The 16,466-nt window shown below is 43.6% G+C and overlaps 1 protein-coding gene across 2 annotated transcripts in view; it reads right to left on the reverse strand.

Annotated features, from left to right (window-relative positions):
* Positions 1-6,316: 6,316 nt before the first annotated feature.
* Positions 6,317-16,466, reverse strand: part of SLC38A1 (solute carrier family 38 member 1) — a 44,510-nt gene continuing 34,360 nt past the window's right edge. The window contains exons 13-17 of one of the 2 annotated variants that reach the window (XR_008463120.1): positions 14,513-14,631; positions 13,825-13,966; positions 13,619-13,716; positions 12,411-12,593; positions 6,317-9,255 (exon numbers count right to left, since the gene is read on the reverse strand). Coding sequence is in view for 1 of the 2 variants with exons in the window: in XM_054179060.1 (XP_054035035.1) it covers positions 12,492-12,593; positions 13,619-13,716; positions 13,825-13,966; positions 14,513-14,631 (461 nt within the window). In the remaining variant the exon portion in view is untranslated. Of the gene's footprint in view, positions 9,256-11,554; positions 12,594-13,618; positions 13,717-13,824; positions 13,967-14,512; positions 14,632-16,466 lie in introns of those variants that run through there. The other variant, XM_054179060.1, reaches the window with a different exon arrangement.

Raw genomic sequence — 16,466 nt, forward strand, 5'->3', positions numbered from 1 at the left:
TTCTGGCCAGCCTGATCTAGTGTGGGGTGTCCCTGCCCTTGGCAGGGGGATTGGAACTAGATGATCCTTGTGGTCCCTTCCAACCCTGACTGATACTATGGTACTATGATACTATGATCTTGCCTGACCGGTTCTGAGGAGGTGTTATGTCTCTTGTGGACACTTTCTCCTTTTGCAGAATACACTGTTTTGTGCCTTTTTGCAGAACACATTGAACAGAGACTTTGCTATCTTGACTGGCTGTGCATTAGGTGCAGTTTGAGACTCTCTCCTGAGAAACAGCAGCTCCTGAGAAAAGGCTGAGAGTAACACATTGCTAAAACTGAAAGCATGGCTCATCAAGGGACCTGTATTTTCACACAAACCTTCCTGACCCTCTGTCAGTCTTTCCTTACTTCAACCAGTATTAAGGTTGTGTTCAACCTCTTCCTCTTACTCCACTTCTGGGCTTCCCAGGTGATGTGCAGATTGCTGGAGTATCTCTTTATGGGGTCTACTAAACTCCTGTGGCTGTAAAGCAGCTGAGATGGATGACAGTTCTAAAAGAACCAGCTGCTGACTTGAGGCAAGAAAAGCTAGAGGCACCTGGTATCTTGCAGATAGGTTAAGGCTGTCACAAGCAGCGTGTGGGCTGCTACCTGACACACACACATTAGTGTTGTGGTATGACTATTGTTTTTTTCAGACGTGGAAGAAAAGCATGGGGTATCTGTCTTATCCCAGACCTAACTCTGTGAAAAGTGCTGTGAGTTCCATGGCTTATGGTTGCCTTTCATTTTGTTGCTGAGTGAGGTGGATTTGTGCCACACATCATCAGAAGATTGTACACAGGAGTAACACTTCAGCTTCTCAGTGTCCAGATACAAAACAGCAGTGCAGGAGGAATTACTTTTGGTGACCCAGTTTCACTGGACTTAAGAGCAATGTGTTTATGTGTTTTCTATAGTAGGCAGTACTGCTGCAAAGCCTATTGGTGCTTAGGGACATAGTTTAGTGTCAACCTTTCCATGATAAGTTGAGGGTTAGACTGGATGATCTTGCTCTTCTAGCCAGATATATTCTGTGATTCTGAATAGCTCTGTGTATCTAATTATTAGATTAATCTAGTCTTTTTCAGCAGTGTTCCTACCAGTCTGTGGTGACTGTTAGTGAGTGACCTTTGTGAAATAAACTCTGTGCCAACTCAAGATCTTCGTGCTATATTTCTTTGCTCATAAAAACTGGCACTCTAAATGACATTCTTGTGAGCCATTAATTAACTCTAAGTTTTTCCAAAATGACAGCATTTGTGTGTAGGTGCTCTAGACTATTCTGGTCTTTTGTGACTAGACTGTGGATTTGACTAGCCTTTGACTCATCCAGATCTTCATGGAAGGTCCCTGGGATTGAAAATTTGCTGGGGAGATCCGTGGCAAGGGTACCTCAAATCTCTTTTGCACTTTTGAGCCATAGAACATTCCACAGTTAATACTTCCCCAGCAAAGTAACAGAGGTGTTACCTGCTGTCTGCTGAAACAGTACTGCCTTTGGTGAAGCACTTACGGGAATCCACTGAGGCTGCACCTATTAAATAGTGGGATTTGAAACACTTTATGTTCTTGTGGGTAAATGCCCTTGTCTTGTCTGTCCTCTTGTAAAAAGTGTGTCTCTCAGGGTCAGTTTTGATGAATCCTGGTCTTTGTGGGTGTTGTTTTCATTGGTCAACTGTGCTAACCGTGATGTTTTCTCTGAGGTAGGTGGGTAGGTGCAGAGCGTGTTGCAAGAGGTGTTTTCTAGCTATTTGCTTTGACCTGTTTCGTTTCCTGGCATCTGGACTGTTTGTAAGTACCAAAATAAAGAAAAACTTTTCAATTTTAGACAACTATCCTGAACCCTCAAAGAGGTGTTCAGATGCCCTCAGATAAAGTACAGGTTATTTCTGAAGTAAACAGGACTGGTGGCCTCCTGTGCTGAATAGAGGGCTGTAGTATAAATATAGCCACATTCTTACTTGAATGAGCTGATTTATAATTGTCCTTTCTTTTAGCATAGTGAGATTGTTCTCAGAGAAGTCAAGGTGTTGGTGATGTGTGTTGCCTGGCATGTTGTAGTGCCATCCCACTTGCTCAGTGCTCTAACTGCCTGCATGGGATTTGCAAACCGCATGGTTTCATCCTCTACTTGGTGGGCTCTTGCTCTGGTCAGTCATGAGAAGGAAATTCCTCCTTGCAGCTTTTCAGATCATGGGTCCCACCAAAAGCTCTGGTCCTGGTGTAATCTGAAGCAGACAAGGACAAGCTGGAGCACTGGACAAAGGAATAGAATTATGTGTCATGCATGTTTCTGAGCATACTTCCCAGTCCCTAGAGAGCACTCTGCATCTTGGCAGGCACCAGCAGCCCTGTACAAAAGATTATAGGCCATTCTTTATTCTTTGGCCCAGAGCAGAGGTGAGACTGTCCCCTCCCCTCTGGAATTGGTTGGTCCTGAATGGTAGAAGCCAGCAATCACATCTTACTCTAGGCAATAGCATCCTGTGTGAAGATGCTTCTATAGCCATACTAAGTGTGTTGAAGCCATCAGCACAGCTAGGACTCATTCTGGCTTTTTCATCAGCTGAGCTGGATTATTTCACTACCAGAACTCTTTAAGAAAACAAAGAATTTGTGCATCTCTCAGAACCCTCAGTCCTGGGTTTTATTCCATTAGCTGGAGGGACTGTGAGATTCTGGTTAAATGAATCTGCCTCTGGAAAACGGAGAAGTTGACCCTGTTTATTCTGCCCGGAAAGATGCCAATTAGTGCTCTCCTCAAGTCAAAATTTAACAAAGGCTTGAATGTTCCTGTGCCTGTTGCTCAACATGATTTTTTTTTTTTTATCAACTTACAGGGAGGCCACACTGCCTTTTCAAAGTGCTGCTGGAGGCCTGCCAGCAGTAGTAATAGAGACTGTGCTCATTGTTTAAACGCTATTGCATGCAGGAACGGCAGACTGATGCCTGTTTTCCTTTCATTTTATGATGATCTAATTGTGAGAGATGTATAATTCCATGTTATGTCAGGAAAGTTGTTTCTCTAAGCATCTGGTACTTCTCTGGTTATCTATAATTGGTATCTGAAAATTAATAGGAGATCCAGCTTTCATGTAAGAAATACTAGTGGGAATTGTTGCCTTCACCAAGCATGAGAAGACTTTGGAGTCTGCAAGAACTGGCTTTGTCAGGGAACCTATAATTTTCTTTCTTTTTTTTTTTTGTGTGTGTGTGTGTGTAACATCCTAGTAAATTACAGGCTTTGGTTGTGGTTTGAAGAAGTGTGTTTTACAAATGTTGTAGCATCTGTATGCTGCTGGGTTTAGTGCAGCTGTTGTACAGGTCATTAATCTGATCTCACATCATAAAAATTTCTCCACCCTCTTCATGAGTTTCTTTGTTATCATAAGACTTCCCAATACCTTGGCACCTAACTCTGCTTTGTTCTCTTCCAATTACCTGGTGTAGAACAACTGCTTTATTATCCTCTCTGTGCTTGGCTCCTGCATCTCTGCAGCACACTGCACATTCAGGAGCTCTGGAGGGCTGGTTCCTGGCAGCTGGTGGGGCATCTGGCCAACAGACCCTCTCCTCGTCTCCTCATCAGCTGCTCACCAGCACAAGTTCATGGCACAAACCTAAAGAGGCAAAATGGTGACCATGGATGCTCTTGCATCTGGTACTTGGTTTTCACCCCTCTATCACTGTCAGACACCTCTGTGCATCATCCAGTCCTGTGCAAAGGGAATGGTTGAACAAACTTCTAAATAAGGTGAGGGGATGGCAGCAGCTTTGTCTAGGCTGTGGGGCAAGTCAGTAATGAGTATGGTCCAGCTGTTGCAAAGCATATGTGAAGTGAGCCCTGCTAGGAAAACAGTAGAGTTTGGAAAGAATCACTTTTGGGAACTGAGCATGGGTCCCTAAAGTGTTTGGGAAGGAAGTGCTCATGGGGACTTGTTGCAGGCATGGTCAGTGCCTGGTACATTCAAAGGGTGCAGTCAGAGGTAATGGTTGTCATCAAAAACTAGGTGAATTTCCCCAGCTTTTCATAACTGGCAAGAGGACAGTGCTTAACATTTGATGACCACTGGGCACTCTCCCAAGGGGACATACCAGGGAGGAGGAGGGGCACCTAATTACCTCTGGGGAAAGAGCCTGAAACTTTAAGTCAAATGACGTTTTTAAAGGAGGGGATATGGCACTTGTCTCTGCAGTATGTTCAGACTCCTGTTAATGATACTTTTCCCTCCATTTTATCAGGGCAGCAGCCTCTGTGGACCCATAGCAGCTGGGTGCCACCATCAGCCTCACAAGGTGGCTTTGCTCTGCAGATTTGCTCTCAGACAGGGCTGGTGTGTGCCACCCCAGGCCATCATGATTTACTTTCCTGGCTCCTAAGCTTCAACTGAACTACGCCTTCTTCCAAGAACCCAAATAGCCTCATGTTTATCAAGCAGTGAGCTGAGTCAAGGCTGAGGCACACTGAGCGAGCAGCATCATCCCTTGCCAGTGCCATGGCAATTAGCAGCTTTAAGAGCCTCCATTTTCTGTAACTGTAGTTGAAAGATAAATGCATGGCAGTTAATGTTTGCAAAACTCAGATGCCAGGCTGCCTGAAAACTTCTCTCAAACCGCACTGGAATCTGCATTAAGAAGTCAGTGTTTCAACCAGAGATTGCCAACACCATCAACTGCAAAGCAAGTGGTGGTGTTATGCTGCTATGGGTCTGAGGACAGCTGGTTGTAGGAAGCAAAACCCATGTTCAGTTTGCTGTGGGTTTGTGTTTAGAAAAGCTGGAAGTGGATATATCACTTGCCCCTGCTCATATAATAATTTCCACTTTCTCCACATTTCTTAAAGTTGGTCTCAGTGCTTACTTCCAGCTCTTAGCATACCAGGGAATGTGAGTTAGCAGCAGCCTGAAACTGGTCTTCAATCTGAAGACTAAGTGCAATTTCACATGAATTTAAGTCAAAGTAGGACCCCACTTGAATCATATGGCATCACAGGATGTTAGCAATTGGAAGGGATCCTGGAAGCTCTTTCTTCAGACACAGCTGCATGCCTTGCCCTAGGAAATAGTAATTTAACGTTTTGTTTCCACCTCCAAGTAAGGACTAGTCAGATGAACTTAGAGATCTGGCTGACTTTGGGAATACAAGAAGACCACACCAAGCCAAAGTTTGAGGTGTGCGGCTGGAAAGGTTGTTGTTTCTTTCCTTTGGCTGCATGGTTTTAGGTGAACTTCAGGTGAAACTGTCAGACTGTGCTCCAGAAGGTGACAGATATTTGTTGTTGGTTTTGCAAGCAAGGGGGAAAAAAAAAGAGCTATAGCTTCTCTTTTTTCCTTCAATGCATGCTCCTTATGTCTTAAGGTATGGCTATGAGCTAGGAAAGCTTTGTCTGGGTAGAGAAGTGAGTGCAAATGATATGCTGAACAGAGAGGCTATTAGATCTAGTCAGAGCAGAAGTTTGTACCTCTGTGCTCCTGGGATTATGGCTTTGTGACACTTCCCTGCTCTTGGGGAACTGGACAAAAGTTTGCCAAGGATCCTCGGTACATAAATCCTTCCATCACTTCTCCTGCAGAGGGCCTCGAGGAGCTGTGCCACCGAGGTGTTATCTGTACTCACCCTGTTCAGCCAAGTGACCTCTTCAGGCATATGGCTGAGACTCTAGCCAAGAGGTCATTCTTCTATACTGGTTGCTACAACCTGAGCACTAGTAAAACTGGTAGTCAAAAGCAAAAAGTTAGCATTTTTCAGACCTTTTAAGGCTTGGACAGAGGTCTAAGATACTACTAACCTCAGGCAGCCTCCTCATCCATCTGCTAACATCTTTTGCTTCCGTAACAGAGAAGATCTGACAGGGCTTTAGTTATTTCAGGCTTGAGTTTAGATACCAAACTGGTGCCTAACTCTAACAGCAGCACTTCAAGCTAAACTGCTTGACTTGACTGTGTAACACACTGGCAAGCATTTGGATGGTCTTAAGAAGTAGGTAGAAACAAGCACTATGATATACCATAATCTTGAGCCACACTAGCCTGTGGTGACCATATACCCTGGCTTCAGGTTTCTCTTATAGGCGTGCCAGAAACTTTACATTAATGCTCTGAAGCATATCTGCCGGTGTTTTGTGCTATATACTGCACTGAGTCTAATATAGCTGGCTTTGCAAGAGCTGCATGCCCTGCATTCAGTGAAAATACTTGCATAAGAGCAGGCAGCACATGCTGTTCAAGGCATTACAATGATTTATAGTCATCCCTCTGGAAGAACAAATATGGCTCCAACAGTAGTTTTGATCACAATTTTAATGTTTAAAAACTATAGAGGTAACAGAGAGATTATAGAACTTAGTACATTTTATTATTATTATTTACACACAGAAACTGAAAAATTGCATCATTTATTTGGATATGAGCAGCACAAAGTATGGTGATGTTAGCAGGAGCAAAATATTACCAATGACTCACTTCAACAATCTATTAGAGACAAGCTCATATCAAGCGTACACCATTCAAACACTATTGTTTATACTGGATCTGGGTGAGCCTTAACATACCTTGGGACACTAAAACCAGGTTTCTATAAACAAGTTAAAGTTCAAGTCTTGTGGAAAAATACCTTTACAGTTTATATTTTGTTGGCTATAACACTTAAAACAAAACATACACTTGTATTAATTTGCAAAGCTCTGTAGAAGTGGCTGAATATAGGTGTGTTTCTTCCCCTCAAATTTGTGCTTAACAGTGAAAGCAAATGTTATTTCAAGTTTCACTTTCATCCAAGACCACAAAGCAAACACGGAAATAAATTAGTTCTTTTTAGATGCATGTCTCAACCTCTATTTTCCAGCAATCCTAAACCCCACATTTCTGTGCTTTACCAGTGAGATGGTCTGTGCAAGGCTCTCGACAGAGGCACTATTAAGGACATACACAACTCCCCCCTGCCTCTTGTCATCCTCACCCCTGGACACACAGCTATCCTACGACCAAAACACTGGCTTAGGCCTGTTCACAGGGAGGGATGTGCTAGCAGTCCCTGGCTGGGGATGCTCTGTCAGCCTCGGTGTTTTCATTGTATGATAACAGCTTGCCTGGTGCTGCAGCGGAGTAGCAGTCAGCTGCAGGACTCTGCAGAAAGACGGCGGGCTAGAAATGGCACAAATTGCTCTGATTGCTGCCCATCCCTGGCGTGTAGCTTTTTTTTTTCCTGAACTACAGGCATTTCTGGTGGCTGAAAATGAAAATGCAGGAGTCCTGCCCTGGCTTCTGTTTGTACTAGTTGGGTAAATACATGCCTGGATACAACATGGCATAATGCAGGGTCAGATCACTGGCTGCAGTTTGCTCTGGGTTCTGCATAAAACCTTTTCAGCACTACTACCACCTGTCCTCAGCTGAGGAGGTAAGAGGTACCTGGGCACCAAAGGGGCCCTTTACAAGGGAGATATTTTACCCAGAAGGAAAACTGGTAGCTCGCTGTTGAGAAAACAGGGGGTCATGCACTGAATTAATCCCAGAAATTTCATTGGACCTCATGAATTCTCTTTTTCTTGTTACATTAGCAATGTAATTATAATTTGAAGTTTAGGATTCAACTTGTGAACTCTTGGGACAAAGGAAAGGATATACATTTTGCTAAGTCAGAAGCTGAAGTATTTGGATATCTCTTAAATTTATTCTTAATATGCAGAGCCTACCTCAACACTTCTATATCATAGGGGATAAACAACTGCAAAAATATACAGCATCCTATTTATTTACAATATATATATGTACATTAAAATGAAATCTCCTACAATACAACACAACTGCATAGATTTGTCTTCAGAAACATAGGCATGAATACAATTTGTGAATTCTAGACCTTTTCAGCCCTGTACTTTTTATTAATTCATTATCTTTTTTTCTTTTTTTTTCACAGTTTTATTACAGAAATCCTTACATTAGATACAAATAAAACATTCTTTGTGTACTTAATAGGAAATAAGGATTTTCCTGACACCAAGGGCTCCAGGAAATTGTTTAAGAAAGCACCTTGGTGCCAGGCTATAAAGCCATCTTGTGGAGCTGCTGATGGAGCTGAGTACATTCTGCTGTGCCTTCCTCTGACAGGCACTGGGGTGGGACGGTAGGACTGGAGGTGGGATATCACCACATGGAAAGTTAGTTTTTGACCAAGATGCTCTTTAGCCTTAATGTAAGGTTCAAGCAAAGAAATGTATTCATTTAAAGATAAGCTAGAGATACCATTCATTGCTATTGTTAACACTATCAGAGAGAGCTCTCGTGCTTACACATTGTAAGGCAGATGTACAGACACAACCCACATACCATCCAATCTGCATTTTCGTGAGTGACCACTGCAAGTGAAGCACAAGCTATGGGTCAGTGTGTGGGACTCAGGAAAACAGCCTTCAGGAGTGAACAGGCACCCCCATCCCTGACCTCACAGGATGAGGCAGGCTGTTCTGCCCTGGGCCTGCACACAGGCTGGGTACCACTCAGCGCGTCTCAGCCCCACAAAAGGTTTGTGCTGGTGCACGGATTTGGCATTGGCCCTCTGACCAGGAGCAAGCATCACCCAGAGAGGTCACTGCTCCTGAGGGACTGTTCTCAAATACTAATTTACTGTGTTTTATTTACTGGTGTGTTCACCACTGGACAGAGAAGGGCAGCTGTATTCTGCAGCCTTATGGGTACTTCAAGTTCACAACTATTTTCTTTGCGATGTCCTGTGGACTAGAAAAAGCAGCAAGACCATCTTTTAAGTCTGGGATTAACTACTGCAGTGTCTTTAGGAACTCCTGCCTCTGATTAGTCTTTCCTTGTCCAACACCACTCAGTTGTTGCTACTAGGCAAACAAGAATTTTAAACTATTTTGTTGCAGTTATTATTAGGAGCAATTTTGCATCCAGACTATGACATTTGCAGTTCTCACAATAGTGATAAACTCTCTATGAGAAGAAAGCATGCTACTGCCTACTAAGTAGATATGGTCCTCTGGATCCTATTAATTTAACATCAGAGAAACTCCTACAGCATTTCACTGTGCTCTTAAAATCCTAGCTAATATGTGGGACTCGTACATTGTTGGCTACAAGTTCACTATTCCAAATGAACTGAATAACAGCAGTACATTTTACAGATAACCTCATACAAATATTGTCATCCATCACTGATGTTGACAGTTACAGCAGGGTCTATTGCATTCTGTTAAGAATGTATAAACCTGATGAGAAAACAAAAAGCACGTTATTTCACATTCATTACCACAGACATCAATAAACACATGATTCCTTTCCATAAATATCTATAAATATGATGCCAGTAAATCAGTCTAAGCAAAATTCCCTGTGGGGTTTTTTTTTCCTTTTCTTTAGTTTTTTTTCCTTTTTATTTCCCCCTCCCCCCCAGAGACCCAGAAACAAAGTCTGTTTAAAGACTCCATATTTTGGGTATCTATTTTTCAGTATCTAAGCTATGCTTTGGTGGTCCAGTACCATGGGTAGTTTCACTCTGTGAATACACCCAGCTCATTCTTCTCCCTATTTATCCAGTAAAGCTCCAGTATACAAATAAACTGGGGAAAAAAGTGTGGCAGAATAACAGAGGAAAGAGAAGGATAGCGATGGAGATATGGGAAGATGAAGGAGCAAGCAGTCACCCAACAGCCCTTCAAGTTGAAGCTGGGTGATGAAACACAATAGCTGGCACAAGACTACAGGTTATTTGAGGGTGGGAAGGAGATGCCACAGTTGTGACCTTGCCAGGTCCCTGTGTAGCAGATAAGACTGCTAGCTCATACCTGGGTACTTGCAAGCTGCTCCCAGGATCTCCTCTCACAACCTTCTCATGCACAGAGCTGCACTGCTCTTAAAGCAGTACTAGAAAAAGGATAGTATAAGGAGAGAGGAAAGCAGAAGAGTCCTAGAGCATCTTGAGGATAACACGGTACAGCATTCTCAGGTCTCAGGTTTTTTAGGATAAGATCCAGAGAGATTATAAGGCACCTCAAAACCTGAATGTGACCCCATCAAGCTGAGTCAGAGAACTGTGAGACGCTGTGTTCCTGCTGCAGGAACGAGGAAGGGTTGGATTCCTGCAAAAGGGGATCTACAATCTTACATCCCAAGGTGGGAAGATGTCTGGAATGAGCTGTGAGGAGAGGGGAACCAAGCATAGGTGGGTTGTCTCCAGAGCTTGACTAACACCTGGGCTTGTAGGCCATGGTATGGGCTTCTCCGTGAATAAGGGCAGAGCTGAGGCTCATGCAGAGGCAGCCCAGAGAGAAATGGTGACAGGCAGCAATGCAGGCAAGGGATTGAGAATAGCTGCAAGAAAACACCAGTGGCCTCAGCCCCAGGGTTGAATGCTGGGCTAAGGGGTGCTTGGGAGCCTGTGAGGCCAGGAGAAAAACAGAATAAGGGAACCCTGCTCTGCTGTCTAGCAAGGGAGAAGGCTTCCAATTTTGTTCTTGCTGAAGACCTGGGCAGCCTGCAGAGTCCACACTGCCCTATTTGTGGATCACAGGGGAGCAGAATCAGGTGCTTCACTGCCTAGGCTGAGGTACAGATCTAGAAGTCAGGATTTAGTAGACTTAGTTTCTACAGCATGAACTCTCTGCATCTCTGTGCCCCAATTCCAAGGAAGGCCCAAAACTAACCTCTCTGGATGTTACCCTTAGAAACCAACTTTCGAGGTCCTGAGAAGTGCTCTTGTGCTCTCAGCTCCCAGTGACGTCAAACCATTTATGACAAGGTTGAGGCAACTGAAGCAATTCAACAGCTCACAGAAATCCCAAGGTCCTGCATTCTCCATCCCTAAACTTAAAAAGAGCAAGCTGCAATGACAAGTTCCCCACAGCTGGCCACAGACTACTTGCACAGTTACAAGAGCCACTGGGAACAAGAGGGTCACTGCATACTGACAGGTATGGCTCAAGCACATTGAGGGCATCACTCAGCCCCTGGGTGTAAAGTGGGGCTCCCTTTAGCCATTGGTTCTTTCAGTGGGAGCTGGGTTCATATTTTGAGACACATTTCAGCTCACATCATGAATGACACAAAGTAAACACATTTAGGCTGCTGGCAGTGCGCTACTCGGTGTCTGCTCAGGATGGTTAATGACCACCTGCCTAGCATTTGAGTCTCTACAAGCAGTTCTCTACACCAGCTATAAGGCATTAGGCAAATGCTTATTTTCTGGATAACAGATGCAAGTTGCAGTGTTTTCTGCTAGTGTAATTGAAGGTCTTTAATTGTTCTGGAGAATCAATGAGAAATGCAAATGAACTATTCTGAATAGAAAAAAGGTTTGTTTAAAGAAACATTACAGATTTCAGTTTCCATCAGAAATCCAGCAGTTTGGTAGGGTGAGTCAAATCCTGCTCCCATGGCTGTCAAAAACTGTGCTGACTCCAGTGGGAGGAGGGTAAGAAATGAGAGAGAAGCCAGTCTCTACAAGGTGTGTACAGAATGGAAAATGCATGAGGTATGATTAAATGCATAGGGTTTTATAAAACTGGAGCTTGGGTTTCCCCCACCCCACCCCTTTTCTTTTTTTTCTGAGAGGAGCAGGACATTAATAGAGTTTAATAGTGAAGACAATGCAGACTTCCCATGGAAATCTCCAAGTGTCTGTTTTTCTTCAGGCCCAAGCTCTTATGGTTTAGGGTCAAGTCTAGTTCTGGTCAGGCTCCAACTGAACTGTTTGAGGGGAATGATGGCTGGTGGTGGTGGCTGTCCTTCTGCTGCTCCCTGAATCCCATCACAAACACACACAGAGGTCTGTTCCCCAAAGCCGTAAAGGAGCCAAGCCCTGGGCCTGTTTCCCCAGGCAAAACATCAGAGAGAAGCACCAGGTTTAGGACCTACACTAAACAACACTCATTTACACTCTCATGATGCTTTTTGTGCCCATATCCAGAATGCTACACTTAACCCAGTGAGGCAAATGGTGGACAAAACAGCAATGGAACAAACAAACCAACAAACAAACCAGATACGTACAACTGGAGAGCAGAGTTTTAGCTAAAAGAGAGATGGGGAGGGTGTGAACTGACATCACTCCAGTTGAAACTGGTAACAACAGGCACTGATACCCTAAAAGAGCAGAGCTTATGGTTGAAGGGCTAAGGATAACAACAGAATAATGCAATTCATGGGTGGAAGAGAGTAAACAATAATTGTGATGAATTCCTATGAGCAATGCTCTATATAGTCTCACAGGCAACACGGATTTGGCGCTGGTCTGATAACTCAGTATTGGGTGACAGAGTGATATGCCTGTTGGAGAAACAGGTCTGTTTTCTGCAAGAAAGTACACCCATAACAGGATTTTCAGTACCGGATAATCATTATTTGGATTTGAATTGAGTAAACTCACAAAAGATGAAATAGGTAACAGAATGGATGGTTGAGATTTTGGTGTGTAGCAAACAGGGGTGTCTTCAGAAGGAGGTGAGCTTCAGTGGCCTTCAGCACTGGCTCCTGATTGAACCCAGTCATAGATGACCAAGGGAATGCTCACTAGGGAAAACATTATTCCCAGCGCCAAGAAAAGAGAAGCCTGGAACAAAAAGAGATGAAAATTAATGAACAAAAAGACAATTAATTCAAGTGTGTTAACTTGTCCTCTAAAAGAGATTAACAAGGTGATATATCAAAGTTATCAACTAAAATGGGGCAGCATTTCTGGTAAGGACAAGACCCACAGATAATTAACAGATTAGTGTCATTAATAATTACTAAGTGAACTCTAAACCAAATTTTTTTTTCTCCTTTCAATTCAATTCTTAAACACTGCTCATCCTTAAAGAGGATTAAGTGAACATTTTCAGGACCGATTGTCTCTGCTCTTTTCAAAGCATCAGGGAAGTATACTCTTCTCATCAGATATGTGTCCACCAAAGTTCAGCTCTCTTGCCTTGATGCTGGTGGATACAGCCACAAGTGAGACACAGATTTCCTGCCTGTCTACTCAGAGCAGGAAGGTCTGAACTTACAGGGATTCTAGTGCATGCCCTATTAAGACTAGGAATACACAGGAGCATTCAGCTGCAGCTTTTTGTGGGGCTTACAGGAAATCTTTCCAAGGCCCATTCCTATTTGCCTATTGATGCCAACAGGCTAACACTTCAGCTGGCTGCTTCTGGTGGAAGCATCCCAAGTCTGACCCAGGTCAATTAAAAACATGAGGAAAATTGCCAAGAACACTTTGCATGTTGTCTGGATCAACACATAGGAACAGAGAAAACTTGCTGGTCTGAAAGGTTTGCTGAAGCAGGTTGGAAAGGTATCTGTACCCTGCTGACAGCTAGAGCTGCTTGCAGAACTGCTGTCTGGTAGCTGAGGAAGGAACCCTCACTCTGCAGAACTAGGTTCCCCCACAGCTGCCCTGTGTGGTACCTGCACTGCAAGACCCCCAAGTTAAGCAAAGGAGAAGGGCAGGCATGGCTGCTGACTAACTGAAGCAAGGAGGGAAAGTAACCTAAAGAAGCTCACACATATTTTCAGATTAAATATGTTTTGCATCTAATATATTCTAAGAATGACAGGATGAAAATGTTTCTTTGCTGGGAAAGGAATGCATACCCAAATCCTCTGAGTCAACTTTGATCCATCCTGCTGTGTAATTTTTAAATACAATGATGAAGGAAGAATGAAAATCAGCATGTTGGCAGAAGTGACCCCTGCAAAATTAAAATAAATGAGTTTTATTAGCCGTCAGCAGCAGCTAGCTATTGTGTTGCTGATTAGCAAGTGTCTTTTATTAGTAGTACAAAACCAGGATACTGTACCTACAACTCCAAAAATATCCTTCATGGTTGGGATAAAAATGACTAACAGGTTGATGATAACCAAAAGAACCAAAGTAACCAAAACATGGCGGTATAAATCAAATTTTGTTTTCCTAGCCAGCTCAAATAATGATGAACGCACCTGTAGGAAGAGAGAGAGAGAGAGTGAGAGAGAGTGTTCTGTTAGAAACTGTCCATAAACCAATTCAAAGCTTCCTGTGTTTATTTTAACTGGATTTTCATGTGACAACAAGTATTTCACAGACCTGTTAGGGGGCTCTGATGTAATGTCCTTTGAAATAATCCTTAATGTTTATGTGGTACTTCAAAACTGTAGGCATGCATGCAATAGGCATATGCATATATTCCTCTAACATGGAATTGTTCTGCACTTAAAAAAGAACTTCACCTCTGAGCCTGCTCCAATGAAGTCATGTCAAGTAAGAGAGGACACTTACGGATTAAATTTAAAACAGATTTAAACCCAAAAGGAATTAATTTATTTCCTGCAGGGAGAACTTCTCCAGAAGTTAGTGGGAGTCTAGTGTGGGAAAAGACTGATCCAAGCTCAAGCTCTTTTTGTAGCTATAACAGCACTGTCTCTGGTCAACTGGTGAACTGTGGTTTGAAGAAAGGCAGCCCGTACAGCTGTTGCCAAGATCCGAGCCTCGTGGAGGCTTTTACTTACAGTGAAAAACAGCACTGGCACCGTGAGTATCACCGCAACAATCACAGCCAAGCGCACGGTCAGGATAAGGATGTCATCTTTGCTCTGGTACTTGTGAAGCAGATCTGACTGCACATCGTCTACGGAAAAGACAGCAAGGTAAATGTTCTGGGAAAGGGGCAATTTGTTCACAAAAATCATTGCTTAACAACAGCCTTCTTGAACAACAAGTGATTTGTCTGCAAACAAAAGAGTATGGAATGAAACATTCTTGAGTTAAAACAGTGCCTTGAACCAAATCCTAATGATCCCATTATTCCAGATTAATCCTTTGGAGGGCTGATTTAGGAATGCATCTTAATTCAAGACAGCACATGCCTGATTGTAAGGTAAATTTCACTGTAGGGAAGACAACAGTGAGACATACACAAAAGTTTGCTTACATGTATGAAAAAATAAGTAAAGTGCAATAAGCTATTTCTGATTGGTTCTGTGGGCCTTTTATTTTTTTTCCCTTTTACTTTTCAAACAATCTAAAAATAATCACATGCACTGCAAAGGCTGAACTGAATATAAACCACAAGGTTTTGAGCTGCATTAGTCTAAACAGTAAATAAACGTCCAGCAAAAAGCAGTGCCCCTGTTCTCAACCAAGAACAAAGCTATCGTGTCAGCTCTCAGTGGGATGTACTGACATTTGCACTCAAATCCCTCAGCAGCTCTTCCAAGGGCTGCCCTGATGTTTTTTTTTTTTTTCTCCTGAGCCTGCCACCCTGCAGCAGTGCCTGCAACCTTGGCCCCACGCCAGCTGGCGGCCCCAGCAGCCAAGACAAATCACAGGGGGTGCCTGATGGGGAGGTACTGGCTATATTTTAATACAACCTCCTGCAAAAACGTTTCCTTGAAGCTGTGATAAATAGTGCAGAGCTGGTCTGCGTCTGCTAACCAACAGGAAAACCAAGTTGCTGAGGGATCTTCGCTTTTGTAACTTCTGAAAACAATAACCTAAGGGGGCAGCTGTTAAGCGTGCCAGGAAACATACTCACTGCCCCTTTTTAGGCTCATGTTTTGTTTCTGCCTGCTAATCTTAGAAAGCTGGTGGTAGAACGTAATAGCTATTAAACCAAAGTCCTTAAAGGGAGCTTGGCAGCCAGGTCTCATTTAGAACCTTTGGCACTTGGTAAAAACTCACATATTCCTGGGGGCACAGGGATCTGTCTTGTGGCTAAATGCCTGCACTCCACCCAGGACACCCTTCTGGAGAGAGGCCATAGGTCAACACCACCTAGACAGTGCTTGAATCCCCACTAGGAGAAAGAAAATGCTCTCCCACCTCCCTGCAGATTAGGAGTGGGGTTTTCAAGCCGGGCACATGCACAGCTTCTGCAACACAGAGCTTACTCTGCTCCTGCAAGCACAGACTGCAACTTCTGTACCGCTCACGGACTGCAGCCAGGTAGGAAGTGAAGGGCAAGGCTTACAGTTGAAGGTCTGTTTTCCTTTCAGCTAGATACACCACAGAGCCCAACCACAGTGTGACCTTTTAGGGGAAGAAAAACACCTCTTTTCTGTAATTCTGCAATGTAAATATAGTCATCACTGCAACACTTTCGAGAACACAGCAAACAGACAAGTACTATTGGTGTAAAGAAGAAAAGGCCACAATAAAAATGCTGTTCTTACCCAGGTAAGGGTAGAGAAGAGGGTTAGAAAACTGTAAGCGCATATATGACAGGTAAGGTCTTGTCAATCTCAAGGGGAAGAAGGATCAAAGTGGAAGAATTTTATATTCCCTCAATGTCTTTTTTTCTGCCTGTCATGGTACTGACCCTTGCAGAAGCCCCTGCAGAGCCACACAGCTTCCACCTGCAGGCTCTCGGTGCTGGGGAGCAGGGACGCCTGATGTGGGGAGAGAGAGGCACGTGAGACACCCCAGGGATTCCTCCGCCATTCCCCCTCAGGAGGGCCAGAAGAT

Source organism: Dryobates pubescens, chromosome Z, assembly GCF_014839835.1.
Source record: "Dryobates pubescens isolate bDryPub1 chromosome Z, bDryPub1.pri, whole genome shotgun sequence".
NCBI lineage: Eukaryota > Metazoa > Chordata > Aves > Piciformes > Picidae > Dryobates > Dryobates pubescens.